This window comes from Berghia stephanieae, chromosome 14, assembly GCF_034508935.2.
Source record: "Berghia stephanieae isolate SIO BIC M18660-M18661 chromosome 14, UCSD_Bste_1.3, whole genome shotgun sequence".
In the NCBI taxonomy this organism is placed as follows: domain Eukaryota; kingdom Metazoa; phylum Mollusca; class Gastropoda; order Nudibranchia; family Aeolidiidae; genus Berghia; species Berghia stephanieae.
The window spans coordinates 3,664,935-3,686,488 of NC_088373.1; the positions used below are offsets into that span (position 1 = coordinate 3,664,935).

The 21,554-nt window shown below is 37.7% G+C and overlaps 1 protein-coding gene across 1 annotated transcript in view; it reads right to left on the minus strand.

Annotated features, from left to right (window-relative positions):
• Window positions 1-17,543, minus strand: part of LOC144959477 (uncharacterized) — a 43,423-nt gene extending 25,880 nt beyond the window's left edge. The window contains exons 1-4 of the mRNA XM_078892084.1: window positions 17,379-17,543; window positions 11,931-12,199; window positions 10,841-10,937; window positions 821-942 (exon numbers count right to left, since the gene is read on the minus strand). Coding sequence (XP_078748210.1) covers window positions 821-942; window positions 10,841-10,937; window positions 11,931-12,199; window positions 17,379-17,445 — 555 coding nt within the window. The 5' untranslated portion in view covers window positions 17,446-17,543. The remainder of the gene's footprint in view (window positions 1-820; window positions 943-10,840; window positions 10,938-11,930; window positions 12,200-17,378) is intronic.
• Between the last annotated feature and the right edge of the window lie 4,011 nt (window positions 17,544-21,554).

A 21,554-nucleotide genomic window follows, 5' to 3' on the forward strand; every position in this document is an offset into this window, starting at 1 on the left:
ACCTCTCACTTGATGCAGAATTAGACAAGCGCATCGCCAAAGCTGCCGCTGTCATGGCACAACTGAGCAAGAGAGTGTGGACCAACAACCAACTCACTTTGAACACCAAACTCAGAGTATACCAGGCATGTGTACTCAGTAGCCTACTGTATGGCAGTGAATCCTGGACAACATATGCCAGACAGGAGAACCGCCTGGAAAACTTCCACATTCGCTGTCTACGACGAATTCTCGGCATCAGGTGGCAGGACAGACTCACTAACAATGCAGTGCTAGAAAGAGCTAACTCCCTCAGTATGCATCTCATGCTCTGCCAGCGACATTTGCGATGGCTTGGTCACGTACACAGGATGGACAATGGACGCATACCCAAAGACATCATGTACGGTGAACTAGCTTCTGGACGGCGACCAACTGGCCGTCCAGCTCTGCGCTTCTATGATGTCTGCAAACGAGACATGAAATTGACAGGCATCGACTCAAACACCTGGGAGTCGCTTGCTGACGACCGCAGCGGCTGGAGATATGCGGTGATGGAGGGAGTGAAGAGAGGTGAGGAGAGGAGAAAGACGAAGTTTAAGGAGAGGAGAGCAAGGAGGAAAGAGAGGCAGCAGATCCAAATACCAAACGCACAGTCAAACTATGTGTGCAACAACTGCGGTAGAGACTGCCATGCAAGGATTGGTCTGCTGAGTCACACCCGTCGTTGCTCTCAACAAGACTGATGAGACTAAAGTCATACAGGGCGCAAACCATCGTCTCTCGAGACGGAAGGATGCCTACCTATTATTATTATTATTACTATTGTTATATCCCTTACCGTAAGTGCCAGTTGAACAGCAGGAGTTCCCAATGTTGCCACCTGTCCACAAGAAACCACCTTACTGCCCTCCTTGTCTTCCACTTTCAACGTCAAAGACTCTGACTTCAAGGTAGGTGGGGCTTAATATAGAAAAAAGAAAGAAATTTACAATCAAGATCAAGCCAAGGAGAGCCAAAATATTAACAGAGTTGCCAATTTAGAAGGCAAAAATTTACTGAACTTTTATGCAAACACATAGACCGAGCTCTTTCATTTTAAAACATATGTTTATTTATTTATCTATCTATTTATTTACTGATTTTTTAAATATAATTCTTTTGTTTTGTTTTTTTGACTTTTTAATTTATGGGTTTTTTGGGGTTTTTTTTTTTTTTGGTTTTCTTAAGGTCAATATACCTATACCTGTTTATTGTCCTATTTAAGAGACGGAGATAATTCTAAATTGGCAAAGCAACGACAAACATTGGCTGTCTCCCATTCCTGAGATTTAAAAAAAAAAAAAAAAACATAGACCGAGCTCTTTATGAACACTAAGCTCTAGTAAACAATCATTATGTACCTACTTGTTTTTTTTTTCTATTTTGCCAGTGATTGGAAAATATACTGACGGTTTATAACATAATGAATTTTGTAAATATACGGAAAATTGGTATTAAATTGTATTAATAATACAGTGAAACTTCATAACGACCTCCAGCCAATCCTCCCCATTAACTGCACAGGAATTGTCTTTAAATTATGAGAAGCCCATTTGTTAACAAAAAATGACAACTAAAAAAAGAAAAAAAAAAAAAAAGGTGCTTTAACACAGTCCAATATCCACTAAATGTGCTTAAAGCATTTTACAAGGGGAATCAAGCCTACAACAACACTTCAAATGTAGGAGACATGTCACATGTAGGACAGGACACAATTACAAAGGTTTTTGTTTTTGTTTGTTTTTGGTTTTTTGGGGGGGGGTTTTGTGACAGAGACTATGCTATTTCCAGCAAGGTACTATTTAATATCCAATTGTGTGACAGAATCTGAGTAAAGAGTCTTTTATTTTTACAAGGACTAAACTTTTGAGCTGCCAGTGACAAAGGTCCTCGTCCTTTGCTTCTTCTTTATCAAAACTAACTCACTCAAAGAGTATCACTGTTGATACTGCATATCCAAAAAACTGACTCACTCAAAGAGTATCCTTGTTGATACTGCATATCCAAAAAACTGACTCACTCAAAGAGTATCCTTGTTGATACTGCATATCCAAAAAACTGACTCACTCAAAGAGTATCATTGTTGATACTGCATATCCAAAAAACTGACTCACTCAAAGAGTATCCTTGTTGATACTGCATATCCAAAAAACTGACTCACTCAAAGAGTATCCTTTTTGATACTGCATATCCAAAAAACTGACTCACTCAAAGAGTATCCTTTTTGATACTGCATATCCAAAAAACTGACTCACTCAAAGAGTATCCTTTTTGATACTGCATATCCAAAAAACTGACTAACTCAAAGAGTATCATTGTTGATACTGCATATCCAAAAAAACTGACTCACTCAAAGAGTATCCTTTTTGATACTGCATATCCAAAAAACTGACTCACTCAAAGAGTATCCTTGTTGATACTGCATATCCAAAAAACTGACTCACTCAAAGAGTATCACTGTTGATACTGCATATGCAAAAAACTGACTCACTCAAAGAGTATCCTTGTTGATACTGCATATCCAAAAAACTGACTCACTCAAAGAGTATCCTTTTTGATACTGCATATCCAAAAAACTGACTCACTCAAAGAGTATCATTGTTGATACTGCATATCCAAAAAACTGACTCACTCAAAGAGTATCACTGTTGATACTGCATATGCAAAAAACTGACTCACTCAAAGAGTATCCTTGTTGATACTGCATATCCAAAAAACTGACTCACTCAAAGAGTATCCTTTTTGATACTGCATATCCAAAAAACTGACTCACTCAAAGAGTATCATTGTTGATACTGCATATCCAAAAAACTGACTCACTCAAAGAGTATCCTTGTTGATACTGCATATCCAAAAATCTGACTCACTCAAAGAGTATCCTTTTTGATACTGCATATCCAAAAAACTGACTCACTCAAAGAGTATCCTTTTTGATACTGCATATCCAAAAAACTGACTCACTCAAAGAGTATCATTGTTGATACTGCATATCCAAAAAAACTGACTCACTCAAAGAGTATCCTTTTTGATACTGCATATCCAAAAAACTGACTCACTCAAAGAGTATCCTTGTTGATACTGCATATCCAAAAAACTGACTCACTCAAAGAGTATCACTGTTGATACTGCATATGCAAAAAACTGACTCACTCAAAGAGTATCCTTGTTGATACTGCATATCCAAAAAACTGACTCACTCAAAGAGTATCCTTTTTGATACTGCATATCCAAAAAACTGACTCACTCAAAGAGTATCCTTTTTGATACTGCATATCCAAAAAACTGACTCACTCAAAGAGTATCATTGTTGATACTGCATATCCAAAAATCTGACTCACTCAAAGAGTATCCTTTTTGATACTGCATATCCAAAAAACTGACTCACTCAAAGAGTATCCTTTTGATACTGCATATCCAAAAAACTGACTCACTCAAAGAGTATCATTGTTGATACTGCATATCCAAAAAAACTGACTCACTCAAAGAGTATCCTTTTTGATACTGCATATCCAAAAAACTGACTCACTCAAAGAGTATCCTTGTTGATACTGCATATCCAAAAAACTGACTCACTCAAAGAGTATCACTGTTGATACTGCATATGCAAAAAACTGACTCACTCAAAGAGTATCCTTGTTGATACTGCATATCCAAAAAACTGACTCACTCAAAGAGTATCCTTTTTGATACTGCATATCCAAAAAACTGACTCACTCAAAGAGTATCCTTTTTGATACTGCATATCCAAAAAACTGACTCACTCAAAGAGTATCATTGTTGATACTGCATATCCAAAACTGACTCACTCAAAGTATCCTTTTTGATACTGCATATCCAAAAAACTGACTCACTCAAAGAGTATCCTTTTTGATACTGCATATCCAAAAAACTGACTCACTCAAAGAGTATCCTCGTTGATACTGCATATCCAAAAAAAAAAAAAAAAAGAAAAATATTGGTACTTTCCTAAAAGCCTGCGATGCTCAGAAATTGATACCAGCAGATATTATCAGAATGTATTTGGTAAAAAAGGGAAGATGACTGTCCACAATTTTTGAAGAGGAATATCAAAAGTTTAATATTTCCACTGCCTTAACTATTTCAGCGCCATTGGCCACACTGTGCGGCCAGAGCAGAATCTGTTCTACTGGCAAATGGCCACACAGTGCGGCCGGTCTGAAAAGCAAAAAAAAAAAAAAAATGGAATTCAATCCTAATTTCTACAAGGTATTTTAATTGAGACTTTGCACCAAAATCGAATGTCACTTTGTCTTAGCTTATCATTCTCATGCTGCCTTGATCAGGTGTCAGCCATTTTGTGACAGAAATACAAATACAGCCTCAGCACGGAAAGGGTTAACATGTAATTAAAATATAAATAAAATCTCAAGAAGATGGAGCACTTCTGCAACATGACCTTGAGAACAGAGGCACTGCATGGAGTTTCATCCAGAGATATGCAATGTCATTTTCATCTCCAGAAAGAAATCTCCAATCACATGCAATTACAAGCTACACAGCCACACCTTAGAGCACATAACATCAGTCAAATATTGAGGAATAACAATAAAATCAGACTTACAATGAGACGAGCACATGAACAACAGCACACAAAAAAGCAAATACACAGCCGTTTACTGCTTTCACTTTAGTTCGACAGGTACATTTTGCCGGACGCTAGTTCATAACAGATGACGAGTCACGGCCTGTGCCGAAAGGGCGACTGAGCAACTTTTCCTATTTTGACGATTATTTTCTCAAGTTCAAAGTGGCGTAGTAAAGATGCTATTAGATGTAGCAATAAGATATTTTAGAGTCATAACAAGTGATTTACATACTTTTATTTGATATAATTTTAGTAGATCATTTGGGATTAGATTTTATAGGAAATAACCATGAAAATGGGTCCGAAATTTTAATTACTTCAAACGATATAATCAAACATTACATAGTTATCTGAGTTTATACAAATAAATGAGAAATACTGCAATAATCATCAATAGTCACAGAGTAAAAATATATAATCAAAGTCGTTTTGTAATGAAGCATTGTTGAGATATCCGCTCACCTGTACAGCCATATCCTTTTTTGACAGCAATTTTAAAAATGCGTAATCACCGAATTGTAGGGGTTTGTTGATCAAATGATCAAAACGAACTGGTTTTAGTAATGGCAATTGACAATTCTTAGGAAAAGATATATGTTATATGCATTCCTTTGACGTTTGTATAGATCTAAACTATAATAATAATAAATAATAATAATAATAATAATAATAATAATAATAATAATAATAATAAATAATAATAATAATAATAATAATAATAATAATGATGATGATGATAATGATCATTTTCATGAAAATAATAATAATAATAATAATAATAATAATAAATGGCATTTATATAGCGCTTTACCCCGTTGTCACAGGCTCTAAGCGCTTTACAGTGATATAAAACAAAACATATTACAGTGAGACAAGTGTGAAGGAAACGTGATACGAATTCAATTTAACAACAACAAAATATGAAAAATGCTGATGTGGTGATCAAGAGATCAAATAAATAGTGGCTATCACCTAAACGCCTGCTAATTTTGGTAAACGCAATCATTTCTCAATAAAATATCGTTCTAAATGCCCGTTTAAAAAAATAATTGGAATTCGCCTTTATATGTCCACTCTGACAGAAAGGAAATAAAAAAGAAAGAAAGAATAAAGAATTTTACTGAATCATTTGCGACCGAAGAATTGACTCATCACCTGTTTCCGAGAATTTTATTTAACTTCCCAACGCCCCAAATTACCATCAATTCATCCAATATAATTTACTCCTCCCCACTCCATGCTCTCCGGCAATTTCCTTCCATGTCCCTCAAACTGCTTTCTTTCCATGAGCGTCCAATCAGCTTTTTACAATTGCCCATTTCCAATTGGCTGCTGAAAATGGACAATTCTAATTTCAATTATCCACCAGTCGGTCATCAGCAAAGTCAAGAAAGCTCCTCCTAATCAAATCACACATACCCACGAATATGATAGGCCTTTTAGACCAGTCACTGGTCTTTGATGTTACACAACCATCCGCCAGCTTTGATCATATCGCTTTTGATGATGTCACTCAATATCTATCTTCTCTCAACCCCGTTGACTGTACCACGAGTCAACATAAAAGAATATCGCGATGAGGTGCCAATCGTGAAGATGGAATGACGTAGCTGTGTTAAAATTATAGGTTCAAAGTTCAATTGTCAGAGAGAACTGATGAGAGATTAAACTGAGGTGGTAAAATGAAAATTGTTTCGTGGTAAAACGTTGCATAAATTAGTTTTATGTACACCAACACACACACACCAAAACACACACACACACAGACACACTCTCTCTCTCTCTCTCCAGTGCTGCAACAAAAAAAGGATGCCGACCAGATAGCTAATACTATTTAAAATGGAAATTTGTTGAAAATGGTCTGCTTATTGATCAACCAAAGCATCGTGGATAACAGAAATGATCATTGTGAATCAGTTGAAACATGTTTGTTTGTTTGTTGCTTTAGGTCTCTTCCAACACAATTGAGGTTATATGAGAGACCGCTGAAACAAAAAAACAAGCAATCTAACAAAAATAGTACAAATGTAAATCAAAATCATAACCTAAAGATATCATAAGCTAAATTATAAATAACCAAGAACAAACAGGCAGAAGATTTACAGAAAAAAAAATATCCCCTGTCAAAAATACAATCACAAACCAAAGAAGCAGGATAGGCTAGTAAAGAGAAGAAGAAACGACATCACTATCGGATCGTACACCCATGCGAACATCATAGGTATATGATTCAAGGGTGATGCTCCCATCCAACCACCCGCAGTTGAAACACGTGATATCGATGTAATACTAATACTAGTAATAATCATATAATATCAGTGTATTTATCTTATGTTTTTGTTTTGTTTTTAAGGGTTTTACGGCGCTTGCAACACATTTAGGTTATATCAGCGCCAGTAAAAAGGAAGAAAATGGTATAGTAAAAAGTTCTAGAATTACAATTAAAGCACCTAAGAAAAAGTAAGACAAAGGGGAACTGAGAACAAATAGGGATCAGATGTAGATTCCAAGAGCATACCACCAATGTAATTAGTTTGAAATCACCTACAAGTCTCATCCAGACACAAGCACAAAATCCAACAAAGAGGAACACACTCAAATGCTTACATTATACATTCAAAAAAAAATAATAATACATAACAGAGAGATGATTTACAAGGAAAAAAATATCATCTCCCAAAACAATAACTATGCATTTGACTGTTTCCCTCCCAGCTAGGATCCCGCCAGTGCCAGGACAAAACCAAGTAATCTCATTCCAAGACAAAGACAGAAAGCATGTTGGAAAACAGATATAACGGGATAGAAGACAGTGTGTACCTCCCTGCCCCCTATGGGAGGTCAGGATCCCCACCCAGGTATTTATCTTACTCTTGATCACCACTGTAATAATAATAATAATAGTAAAAAATTAATAATATCCATTTTTTGACAATAAAAAATCGTGATAAATGCATTGAAAAAGATGGGAGGGGGGAGGGTTAATGATCAGATAATCAAAGTGAACTTTTCTTTTAAAATAAATTGACAATCATAGGTAAAGATAAGTTATAAGTATTCCTTTGAACTTTTTATAGACGTCTAGATCTTAACACATTTTATATATTAATACTTTTTATTAACATACGTAAAACCTCACGATTATTGTAAGGAACAGCTGATTGTTACATTTCACAGAAACAGCTTCTAATTAACCAACGTTCTGTTTTCTTTTTTTCACTGGTGGAACTTCACTTGCTAATTCTGGAGCAGTTTGCATGAAATGTTTTTTGACCACATATCTCATTTGAGCCCTTTCACAGCTTATTCGGCAGAGTCCATTTGTATTGAGACAATGCTTGTTTTCAGTATGACCATTCATCTGAGTAAAGAAAAAAATCATTAGTTATTATTGATATTGATGAAGATGATGATAATAATAATAATAATAATTGTAATTACAAGAGTTATAATAATATTATTGATTGTTAGTAATAATACGATAGTGATTGCCTAGAAGCCTGCTAATAATAATAACGTAATAATTTTCCTTTAAAATATAGTTCTAAATGCCCGTTATTCAAAATGGAATCCGCCTATATACCCACTCTGAAATATTTTTAGCAAAAATAAGATAGAGAAAGAAGTTTACTGTAGCATTTGCGGCCAAAAAAAAAGGATTTATCACCGGTCTGTGAGAGTCTTATTTGACACCTAGACAACGCCCCAAATTACGTTCAATTCATTTCAAATTTACTCCATCTCTCCAGCAAATTCATCCCATGACCTCCACACTGATTTCTATCCATGAAGCGCCAATCAGATGTTTACAATTACCCATTTCCAATTGGCTGCTGAAAAAGGACAATTATAATTTCAATCATCCACCAGTCGGTCATCGGCAAAGTCAAATAGGCCCCTCCCACTCAAATCACATATCCCCTCGAAACTTCGGCCTTGTAGCGCAGTCCATCGGGCTTTTGATGTTACACAATCATCCGCCACCTTTGATCACATCGCTTTTTGATGTCATAATATATCTATCTACCCTCTTTTCCCACGCCCGTTGACTGTACCAACGGGCGATGTAGAAGAATATCAAGGAAAGGTGCGAATCGTGAAGACGGAATGGCAAATTGGTGTGAAAGTTATAGGTTTAAAGTTCAATTGTCACAGAGAAATCATGAGAACTTGACTGAACAAGCAATAAAAATCGTACCATGCTAAAAATGTGCATACACGAGTTTTACACACACACACACACCCCCCCCCCCCCCCCTCTCTCTCTCTCTCTCTCCCCCCCTCTCTCTCTCTCTCTCTCCCCCTCTCTCTCTCTCTCTCTCTCTCTCTGAGTGTGTGTATGTGTACTACTACTACTACTACTACTACGACTACTACTACTTCTACTACTATAACTGCGCTATCATCATCATCATCATCATCATCGTCATCATCATCATCATCATCATCATCATCATCATCATCATCGTCATCATCATCATCATCATCATCATCATCATCATCATCATCATCACCATAAAACAACAACAACAATAACGTTATCATCACCATTGGATTTGTGTTCTCATGTCTCAGGAGTTTGTCTGAATACGGGACTATTTTGTTAGCCAACAAAGAATTAGACAAGATGTGTTTACACATTCATTGTGCAAAAACCGGTCATTACAAATCATTGAAATAAATACTATATTAAAAGTAGATTATTACTCTTATATTTACTACCATGTGTTAGGGTAACAAAACTCAGATAACATCAATTTGAATTTTTTAAACAATTAAAAATATTTTTTAGGTTAATTTTAAATAGAAAAATATACATTTTTCAAGAGAGAATAAAGTATACTCACCATTTCTTGATATCAATGAAAATAATTGCGTCTTAAAGATGAAAATGTGGCCGTTATATCCATATAAAATAGAAAAATATGGAAGAAGTGTATGGTTAGCAATTGCAGTGTAAAAATGTCGATTTTACGAAATCTGTCCTATAGCCTGACTGACAATGAAATCCAAGCGGTGCATTCTACCTGCAGGGACAAATATAGGCCAGTTCTCACGTTCTGGACATATGTTATGACGTAACCACACGGTGGTCTCCCCGTCATCGACGGTGGGTCGTTCCCATTGGGGGTGAGGCGGTAGTAAACTAAAGTGAAAGATTTCTAGTGTAATAAACGGCTGTGAATAGGACCCTGGGTTTCCTCTGAATAAATTTAATGATTAAATCAACAAGCCTAAAATAATTAGCTTACAAGTCATGAGTTCGACCACAAATTGAATATGCATACACTGTTAGGGACCCACACACAAAACACCTTGTTCATAAACTGGAGGCAATACAGAGACCAGCCGCTAGTTTTGTCAAGGGAAACTATGAGAAAACATCAAGTGTGAGCAGCAAGATTGATCAACTTGAATAGAAGTCACTCCAAACTAGCAGGAAAATAGCATGATGTATAAGATAAAGAACAACCTGGTGGCGATTTCAAATCCTATCACCAATCACAGACACGGACATCCAGGACTTCCTCCCCGTACAGTTTCATCCCTCTGACATCCACCAAAAACCTCGGAAAATTCTCATTTTACCACAGAACCATCACAGATTGGAATAATTTATTGCGGGAAGTTACATCTTCACCCACTTTAGATTTATTTACAGAACTTCTAGATCATTGCTGAATTTTCACCTTAATGTCATTGTTCATGTGAAAATCTTCATGAGTGAAGGTGGACACTAAAGGAAGATTCAGAAATAAAAATCAGGCTTTCACAATCAGTGCTGATGGTGCCAAAAACTGAAAAGGGAGGGAGATTTTTAATGATTGCTTTTAAGCTCCATTATTTTTACAGTATTTACCCCCCCCCCCCCCCCCCTCACACAAACACACATTGTTAGAGCAATTGAGATGATTAACTATCATTGATACTCTAGCTAATTTCTAGTGAGTGGGAAACTACACCTATTTGTTCCACTACACATCAAATCTCTCACTGCCAGTACAATTGATTGAGGGAAATATAACTTTTTAAAAAAGAGGAAATTCCTCCTCTGACTAAAAAATCGCGGATTTCCGCGGATCCGAGGAAAACCATCAGCATTGCATAATATAAGCTGTTCATCCAGACAATAACTTTATTACTATAAGTATAAGTGTAGAAGAAATATAAAAGAAATATAACCAAACAATGAAAGAAGAAAGGAATACTCACAAGCGACCACCACATGAATTTCCTTAATCAAACTATTTGCAGTCCTCATGATTGTTGCCTTGTAGATCCCCGAATCCTTGTAATTCACAGAATTAATCTGGGAGAAAAAAATATAGATTAAAAAATATCATGAAAATATTAGAGATTTTTCAAAGAATAAATTAAACCATGAGGTCAAGTGCATATGTAAGCGACCTGCTACCTCAAAACAGTATCACATTCGGATGACTTAGATGGGGTTTGAGAGCAACAGATAAAAACAATATTTTAAAATCTCACATTACGGATCAATTTGGTTTTACGTGTTTTATGTTTTTAAGGGTTTTACAGCGCTTGCAACACATTTAGGTTATATCAGCGCCAGTCAAAAGGAAGACAATGGGACAGTAAAAAGTTCTAGAATTACAATTAAAGCACTCAAGAAAAAGTAAGACATAGGGGAACTGGGAACAAATAAGGATTAGATGTAGATTCCAAGAGCGTACCACCAATGTACTTAGTTTGAGATAATCTATAAGTCTCATCCGGACACAAGCACAAAATCCAACAGAGGAATACACTCAAATGCTTACATCATACATTAAAAATAACAAATAAAATACATAACAGTAGAGAGATGATTTACAAGGAAAAAAAATATCATCTCCCAAAACAATAACTATGCATTTGACTGTTTCCCTCCCAGCTAGGACTCCGGCCAGGGCCAGGACAAAACCATGTAATCTCATTCCAAGACAAAGACAGAAAGCATGTTGGAAAACGAATATAAGGGGATAGAAGACCCAGTATGTACCCCCTGCCCACTATGGGAGAATTTGGTTTTAAATTCACTGTTTATCTGGTTCACATATGTCATAATGCCAGCTTGAGACAGTGGGGCAGATATTATAACATTTCCATTATAGACAAATGACTAAAAAATTTCTCAGTTCAGTTATGACATTACTTTTTTTTTAAAAGACAATATATCCTAGTGAAACTGATCGCATTTCGATTCTGTTCAGAACAACAGAGGGAACCTCTCCAGTCGAGGAAAACCAGACAAAATCCCAGGAATTTTTTCGCAATTCTTACTACTACATGTACAAACCTGAAGGCCCATCATCTCAAATTTCTTGATCCTACTATCACCCGAATGCATGGACGTCTTTCCCCCCTTTTCATGAAAATTCATGAGAATAACCTCAGAGGCATTCTCTGAAGGTGACCCGATAGCCTCCTTCTTCACCCATTCAAAGACTATAAAAGTGTCCGTGTTTAATTCCTCTGGGTCAAATGGATTCGCTATTCGCATGGGTTCTCCTTTATCCAGACAGACAACAAATGGACCCTCGTCATTTTGAGGATAATACGTCTCTCCTGAAAAAAACAGAGGAAAAAATAGAAGATAATTCAAATTCAATATAAGAGAATATTTACAAAGATTATTGTACTTGGTGAATCTGGCATGGAGGTTTATTCGACAATTAAAACCCACAATTTTGCAACCAAATTCACAAATATTGCAAGCAAAATCAAACAAAACAAAACAAACAAAAAAAAACCCAACAAAATTTGCAAACAAAAAATAAAAAATACGATTGGTTTAGGTTTTAAAAAACGACAAAAAGTTCATGTCAGGTGTAGTGGGACTGAATATTTGGTAGAGAGAGAGATTATAAATGGTCATATTATAAAAAAGCTAACAATATTTACTTTTTAAAAATACTTCCCAACTAAGCTGCTGCATGCATGTCTACCCTCATTTCTAACTTAATTTAATTTTTTTTAAACAAATTTCAGGAAAAATACATTTACACTGGTATCCATATTCCGTGGTCCCATGTTCACTTCCCTGTGTGTCCACCTCTCATAGCCCCATGTTCACTTCCCATTGTGTGTGTGTGTGTGTGTGTGTGTGTGTGTGTGTGTGTGTGTGTGTGTGTGTGTTATTTTTAAAAATCAAACAATATAGTTTAACCCATAAAAAGCAAGATTCAATTTTCAGGCCTGTAAATAGTTGGTGAAAAAATTGTCGGAACTTTTTGAACTTGAACACACGAAAATAGGCACAACAGGATAAAAATATGGATTAATTAATAAACACAACACAGATATGACACGTCAATTGACTAGTCAAATCATGTCACTTTCCCCAACTTATTTATAATGAGGTCCTTATTTTATGGTACCAAAAAAAATCCCAATTTATCCAAATTTGTGGCCCCAGGTCTGAGTTAGTTGTAAAATGAAAGGAAGAGAAAAATTCCTACCCTTTTGAAGGATGTGTGTATCTATCTAGTGCTTTACACGGGAAGCTGCATATCTTCGCTCCTTTATGTTTGTGTTAAATTTTAAAGCTGATTCTTTCGTTTATTTGGATTAATTCTTATAGAAGAAGAAGAAGAAGAAGAAGAAGAAGAAGAAGAAGAAGAAGAAGAAGAAGAAGAAGAAGAAGAAGAAGAAGAAGAAGAAGAAGAAGAAGAAGAAGAAGAAGAAGAAGAAGAAGAAGAAGAAGAAGAAAAAGAAGAAGACGATGAAGAAGAAGAAGACAATGACGAAAAAGAAGAAGAGGTGGTACGGTCGTGTGAGAGCTTCCGAAGAATATATATTTCGAAGAAAAATCATTATTTCCCTTTATTTTTTTTCCGTCTCACATCAAGACGGAACCAATAAATCCAAGGAAAAAAGAAAAGAGACACAGAGAAATGCATGTGTGTCGGTTGCAAAATAGAGAGAAACGTCCGGTCCGGTCCAACACACTTCTGTGCATGAGTGCTAGTTATTTTTTTACTGACTAGGTGTGTGTTCGACGACTCGTACATGCGAACTTCGCGACCCTCTCTCGCTGGCTGTGGCACAGTAGCCAGGTAGTGGTTACATCCACGTCTAGCAGAGCAGGTAGGTGGCATGATAATATTATAGCTAACTGATAGACGGCCTAGTTTTGTTTTGTCTTTGATGCGACAAATGAAAAGTTTGTTTTGTTTATTTTTAAGTCGGCATTTGAAACGGAAAAATTCTGATTTTTTCGAGGAATGAAATAAAACTCTTTATTTTCTTTTTCTTCGCCCGTCCCTCCCACAGCACGGTACAAGGTCTACCGTGTACATAGATCCTGATGCTAGGTGACCAGTTCCCATGTGTATGTAGACACTCCGTTTTAGAATACACTTTTTTTTTTAAATCGGAGTGGAGACGAATATGACAATTTGCTAGAAATAGAAAGGAACCAAAAGAGAGAGAAATTATTTTTTTTAAAAAAAAGGGAAATTCCATGAAAATGTCAACCGAAGGGGTGTTTTACAAATTCTTAAGAACATGTTAAAATTTGGTACCAATTTGTTGGAAAATCATTCAGGATTATGAATATAAGGATATTTCGTGCATATTTGTGGTACAGGATGCTTATTATAGCTTTATGTAAGGGTATCCCCTATTTGAAGAACAAAAAGAATATTTTCTCAATATTATAAATCTTGCAACTTCTACAAAATTATAGCCACCTTTGTTGTTGTTTATTGATATTAAAACAATTATAAGTATCAGGACCCTATATAAACATTCAAATTTACGATTTTAATGAGATGCTGTCATCATCGGTCGTTTTAATGACCTTGGGAAATTGTATGTCAGTCCGTTACCATTAAAACAGTATTTTTTCATCTACGAAAGATGTGATTGTTGTACAGACTCACTATTTCAGATTTTCTGTTCCTACATGAATGGCTTTAGCACTGTAAAATAATTTTTCAAGAAATTTATCATTTAAGGTACTTTTGTTGGGTAACGGACTGACAGTAACAGACTGACTAATTCTATTTTAATTCAAAGACAATATATAAAAGTTGTTTTTTAAGTCTCAATAGTAATGTCCACTCCAATGTGTTTCAACTGACCAGGCAGCCATTTTATAAACATTTGGATCATAAAATTTCAAACACTGGTCTTCAACATCAAGCCTGCTATTTTGCAATAGGTAAGTTGAATCTTTTAAAGCTTATGAATCTTTTGATCACTTGAAGATTTTTGCTATGTTTGAATTGAGGGAAAAACAATGTTTTTTGTTCTATAATATCCTTATGACAATGGAGCCAGTCGTAGTCTTCTGTTAAAGAGGCAAGAAGCCCTGGGAGGAAAAAAAAGAAATCAAACATTTAAATTAATGTGAAAAACTTTTGAGTCACTGAGGCTATAAATGTAGTGGGTCAGCAAGCTGTTTAGGTGTGTATAATGTCAATATTTTAGTTGTTACAAAGTAATGTGATACAAGTTAGAAATGAGTTTTATTTTCTTAGTTTTGCTGTATTATTTTTAAGAAAATAAGATTTGCTTTTTATTCCGATTTGACTTTCATAGCTTATGATGTAATTTCGCTCAATTTTCTTTATTCACAGGTTCGAGATGCCTACTCTATCCATGGTTCAAATAATCAAGAAAGACTGAAAACTGATGGGCATTACATTGTTTAGGAAAAAGATAGGCAACAAAAAGCAGGAGTCTCAAAGAAAACTTGAAAGTGATTGTAAAGGACGCTTAAAAGAAATAACGGGATTTTTCAAGCAAAATGGGGAAAAAAAGAGAAAAGCCGATCAATCTACAACTCCAAAAGAAAGTAAACCTAGCACACCTAAATACACATCTGCCTCACATTTCAGCACAGGAAAGTAAAATACTGAATTCAACTTTGAGGGTCTACAATCCTCCCAAAAATTAAAAAAAAAATTAAACTATGCCTGTCCTGCTAAGGGCATCCAATACATCAACCAATGGTTTTTGAAATATTTTAATCATGGAAATGGGCTTTCAAGATGAAATGAAATAATTTGATCGAAAATTTCTATTTGGACAAGAAGTACTCTTGGCGAGCACCAAGGGAAAAAGATTTCATAATTGTGAGAGATGAAAAAAGAGAAAGGACGAAAATTCAAAAAAGTTTCCTGTAAAAACCCGCCCTGAAAAAGAGGTTGTCAATTGTTAGCGAATTTCATCCAGGAATCAAAATTGGCTTAAGTTTATTTTGCTCCCTCAGAACCTCAGAATTTACTTCTAAGAGAAGAGAAATCCCACACTCTGCATAGGAAAATGAAATTTTTGAAGATCTTTATCAGATCTTGTAACTGGCTTTCTGGTCAAGTGCAGGTGAGGAAGAGATTGACTGCCAATACTATCGACCAGTTTGCAGTGACGGTCATGGCCTATTGACAATTCCTAAACTTGAGGAATCAAGATGAAATACAGAATAAAAATTAAGCTTCAAAAATAAGTACCAAAAGAATGTTAAACCTTCCCCAGTTTTAAAGTCCTTTCTTATCTACATTTTTTTTTTTTTTGGATAATTTAATTTCATAGTTGAAATAAAGTTCCCGTTTGGCTTTGACAGAATAGATTTCAACTCCATGAATCATTATTTCATTATTTAATTTTTTCAAAAGCAAAGTTGGGATCGAGGTAATCAGATGTCACCCATCGAGTTACTCATCATGCCCAATGTACTCATAATTACATAATTTGTTCTTTGCTCTGGATTTTATGTAGTAACCATTATTCTGAGTAATAAAATTCAGAGGTGTCAGTCCGTTACCATCCATTTGTCAGTCCGTTACCGACACTTTTTCAGAGACTGCAGATTCAAATTTTGGACAATCTTTTAAAAATTGCTAGTGGGTTGTAGAACAACATCTCATGGTTACTATAAAAGAACGTATTTGTTACTGGAAGGTTTAACTTCAGAAAGTTTGATCCATCTACATATAAAATTGAAAAAGATGGATTTTCTGATGTCAGTCCGTTACCAACATTATAATGTCAAAAAAATTCAAGTTGATAAAGATTCATCTTTATCCTTTTGATATATGATAAGGGCGGACATGATACATATCCATGGGAACTATTAGCTCCATACAATAAATACATTGCATTTCAGAGCACGAAATGTATGCATTTTTGGTCTGATTTGTCAGTCCGTTACCCGTGGAATTTCCCAAAAGGGGGGGGGGGGAATGGGACATTTATCATTTGCAATGCTCTGTAGAAAGAAGACGGGGAAAAAATGGCGGAACCAGGATTCGAACACACAACTGACAACAGGTCGATTCTGACAAGCCTTCTCTAAGAAGAAGGCAGACGACTTAACCATTCGGCTAAAAGACAAAAGTGTCGGTGTATTATAGTGCATAACCATCCATCGTTATTGGCAGACAGTGCCAATGATCAATTTTCTTACTCTCAGATCAGACATGTCTGAGAATAATCACAGAATCACAGCACATCAAAAACCTGGTCTTTACTTTGCATTGGTCATTGGTGGTTCTAGGGAGCGAATTCCCTGCCACCATCTTGCTTTATTTACACACTGTGTAACACAGAGACAATGGCCAGTGATCACAGACGCGTCCGTGAAAACCGAAAGTCATTCTCATTATTGGAACTGTCCCTTCTTAGTCTTAGAACTTTTTTTTTTAGAATTATTATAGAGTCTAGAATTTCAAATTTCTCTCTCCTAGAGTTAGGCAAGTTAGAGCGTCACCACAGCAGACCGTGTGTCACCGAAGCTTACCTGTCACATATAATAAGTTGATCAAAACTATGAATAATTTCCATTTATGGATTTCATTTAAATCCATTCTAGATACGCTGATTGTTATCTACTTAGTCATCAATAAGTTAGTACAGCGGTCCAAATGTTTGTTTATGCTCCGTATTAACGGAATAAGGAAGCAAGAATCAGTGATGCCAGGTGCCTTTGCAAAACTTCATCCAACTTTATGCCAGAAATCCGCCAAAATCCACCAACTTTATTCCACTTCACCTGCGACATTTGCCCAAAATCCGAAAAAAAAATCCGCAATTTGATTTAAAACACTTATAAACAACAATAGTGCATTGTCTCAGAATGAAAACTGTTACTAAACGCTACTCACCTATTTACAACTGTATATAAGGCTATTTCCTTTTAAAGGTATGACGATTCTGGGTTGATATCCTCCAAATTCACATCATGCGTTGGATCCATTTCAGCCTCAAGATTCTCTAAAAGTCAGTTTAGAGGTGGGGGGAAGAAGAAATGATTAGACTTGATTGTTATACTTTTACTTTTTTAAAGGGTATTATACAAATCATCAAAAATCCGCCTTCCGCCTGGCCATTATTTCCCCGCCACACGATGATAAAAATCGGCTAATTTGGCGGAAAATCCGCCAATCTGGCAAGAAGCAAACCAGGACAGCCAGATGATCAGAGTTCCTAGTAACCAATTTCGACTTCGAAATGGAAGTTAAATGGAAAGTCCTGTGGTCAAATATTACCAACACTCTGACATCCTTGAAAAACTCAGTGGTTTCGGTAAATAAAAATTCGACAAAATTTTTTTGTTTCTTTTTGGTTTTTACTTTTGAATTTTACACAATAATTAATGACAGACACACTATTATCTGGCGAAATTGGCTATTGGCTACATGCGTGGCCATCTGGCATCCAAAAGCAAAGAGAATGCTTGATGGATGGGCGATTATCGATAACAGTACTCAGTACTTATACTAAAACGCAAGGTCTTAGCAAATTTCCGGTCCTACTAGTTGCCGTTCGGAGCGGTGTGTCTTTTTTACGAAACCCGCCGAAACCCGCCGAAACCCTGCGAAACCCGCCGAAACCCGCCGAAACCCGCCGAAACCCGACGAAACCCGACGAATCCCGACAAAGTTATGGGAAGTAGGTGGCTGTGGGGAGTGAACCTAGGACTCAGGGAAGTGTACACCATTGGGGAGTGAACCTGGGACTGGGTTTCGGAAGGTTTCGTAAAAAAGAACCAGTGCTTTTTTACGAAACCCGCCGAAACCCGCCGAAACCCGGCGAAACCCGACAATATCCAGCAAAGTTATGGGAAGTAGACAACTGTGGGGAGTGAACCCGATACTCAGGGAAGTGTACACCAGTCGGGAGTGAACCTGAGACTAAGGTTATCGACCGGTTTCGGCGGGTTTCGTAAAAAAGAATTAGTGCTTTATTACGAAACCCGCCGAAACCCGCCGAAACCCGACAATATCCGGCAAAGTTATGGGAGTTTGGCAACAGTGGGAGGGTGATCCTGGGAGTCAGGGAATTGCACACCAGTGGGGAGTTAACCTGGGACTGTGTAAAAAGGATATCAGTGGGAAATAAACCTGGGACTAAAGGGAGATGGATACCATTGAAAGTTGAAGCCGGATATGGGAGTTGAGTACCAGAGGAGAATGAACCTGACACTATAGAAGGTGGGCGCCAGTGGGGAGTGAACCTGGAACTCGGGAGAATTTCACACCAGTGGGGAGTTAACCTGGGACTCTGTAAAAAGGATATCAGTGGGAAATAAACCTGGGACTAAAGGGAGATGGATACCATTGAAAGTTGAAGCCGGATATGAGAGTTTGGTACCAGAGGAGAATGAACCTGACACTATAGGAGGTGGGCGCCAGTGAGGAGTGAACCTGGACTATGTAAACAGGATATCAGTGGGAAATAAACCTGGGACTAAAGGGAGGTGGATACCATTGGGAGTTGAAGCCGGATTTGGGAGTTGGGTACCAGAGGAGAGAGAAACCTGACACTATAGGAGGTGGGCGCCAGTGGGGAGTGAACCTGGGACTATGTAAAAAGGATATCAGTGGGAAATAAACCTGGGACTAAAGGGAGATGGATACCATTGAAAGTTGAAGCCGGATATGAGAGTTTGGTACCAGAGGAGAATGAACCTGACACTATAGGAGGTGGGCGCCAGTGAGGAGTGAACCTGGGACTATGTAAACAGGATATCAGTGGGAAATAAACCTGGGACTAAAGGGAGGTGGATACCATAATTATTGGGAGTTGAAGCCGGATTTGGGAGTTGGGTACCAGAGGAGAGAGAAACCTGACACTATAGGAGGTGGCCGCCAGTGGGGAGTGAACCTGGGACTATGTAAACAGGATATCAGTGGGAAATAAACCTGGGACTAAAGGGAGATGGATACCATTGAAAGTTGAAGCCGGATATGAGAGTTTGGTACCAGAGGAGAATGAACCTGACACTTTAGGAGGTGGGCGCCAGTGGGGAGTGAACCTGGGACTATGTAAACAGGATATCATTGGGAAATAAACCTGGGACTAAAGGGAGATGGATACCATTGAAAGTTGAAGCCGGATATGAGAGTTTGGTACCAGAGGAGAATGAACCTGACACTATAAGGAGGTGGGCGCCAGTGAGGAGTGAACCTGGGACTATGTAAACACGATATTAGTGGGAAATAAACCTGGGACTAAAGGGAGGTGGATACCATTGGGAGTTGAAGCCGGATTTGGGAGTTGGGTACCAGAGGAGAGAGAAACCTGACACTATAGGAGGTGGGCGCCAGTGGGGAGTGAACCTGGGACTATGTAAAAGGATATCAGTGGGAAATAAACCTGGGACTAAAGGGAGATGGATACCGTTGAAAGTTGAAGCCGGATATGAGAGTTTGGTACCACGGAGAATGAACCTGACACTATAGGAGGTGGGCGCCATTGGGAGTGAACCTGGGACTCTGTAAACAGGATATCAGTGGGAAATAAACCTGGGACTAAAGGGAATGGATACCATTGAAAGTTGAAGCCGGATATGAGAGTTTGGTACCAGAGGAGAATGAACCTGACACTAGAGGAGGTGGGCGCCAGTGGGGAGTGAACCTGGGACTATGTAAACAGATATCAGTGGGAAATAAACCTGGGACTAAAGGGAGGTGGATACCATTGGGAGTTGAAGCCGGATTTGGGAGTTGGGTACCAGAGGAGAGAGAAACCTGACACTATAGGAGGTGGGCGCCAGTGGAGGAGTGAACCTGGGACTATGTAAACAGGATATCAGTGGGAAATAAACCTGGGACTAAAGGGAGATGGATACCATTGAAGTTGAAGCCGGATTGAGAGTTTGGTACCAAGGAGAGAGAACCTGACACTATAGGAGGTGGCGCCAGTGGGAGTGAACCTGGGACTATGTAAACAGGATATCAGTGGGAAATAAACCTGGACTAAAGGGAGATGGATACCATTGAAAGTTGAAGCCGGATATGAGAGTTTGGTACCAGAGGAGAATGAACCTGACACTATAGGAGGTGGGCGCCAGTGGGGAGTGAACCTGGGACTATGTAAACAGGATATCATTGGGAAATAAACCTGGGACTAAAGGGAGGATGGATACCATTGGAAGTTGAAGCCGGATTGAGAGTTTGGGTACCAGAGGAGAGATGAAACCTGACACTATAGGAGGTGGGCGCCAGTGGGAGTGAACCTGGGACTATGTAAACAGGATATCAGTGGGAAATAAACCTGGGACTAAAGGGAGATGGATACCATTGAAAGTTGAAGCCGGATATGAGAGTTGGTACCAGAGGGAGAATGAACCTGACACTATAGGAGGTGGGCGCCAGTGGGGAGTGAACCTGGGACTATGTAAACAGGATATCAGTGGGAAATAAACCTGGGACTAAAGGGAGATGGATACCATTAAAGTTGAAGCCGGATATGAGAGTTTGGTACCAGAGGAGAATGAAACCTGACACTATAGGAGGTGGCGCCAGTGGGAGTGAACCTGGGACTATGTAAACAGGATATCAGTGGGAAATAAACCTGGGACTAAAGGGAGTGGATACCATTGAAGTTGAAGCCGGATATGAGAGTTTGGTACCAGAGGAGAAGAACCTGACACTATAGGAGGTGGGCGCCAGTGGGAGTGAACCTGGGACTA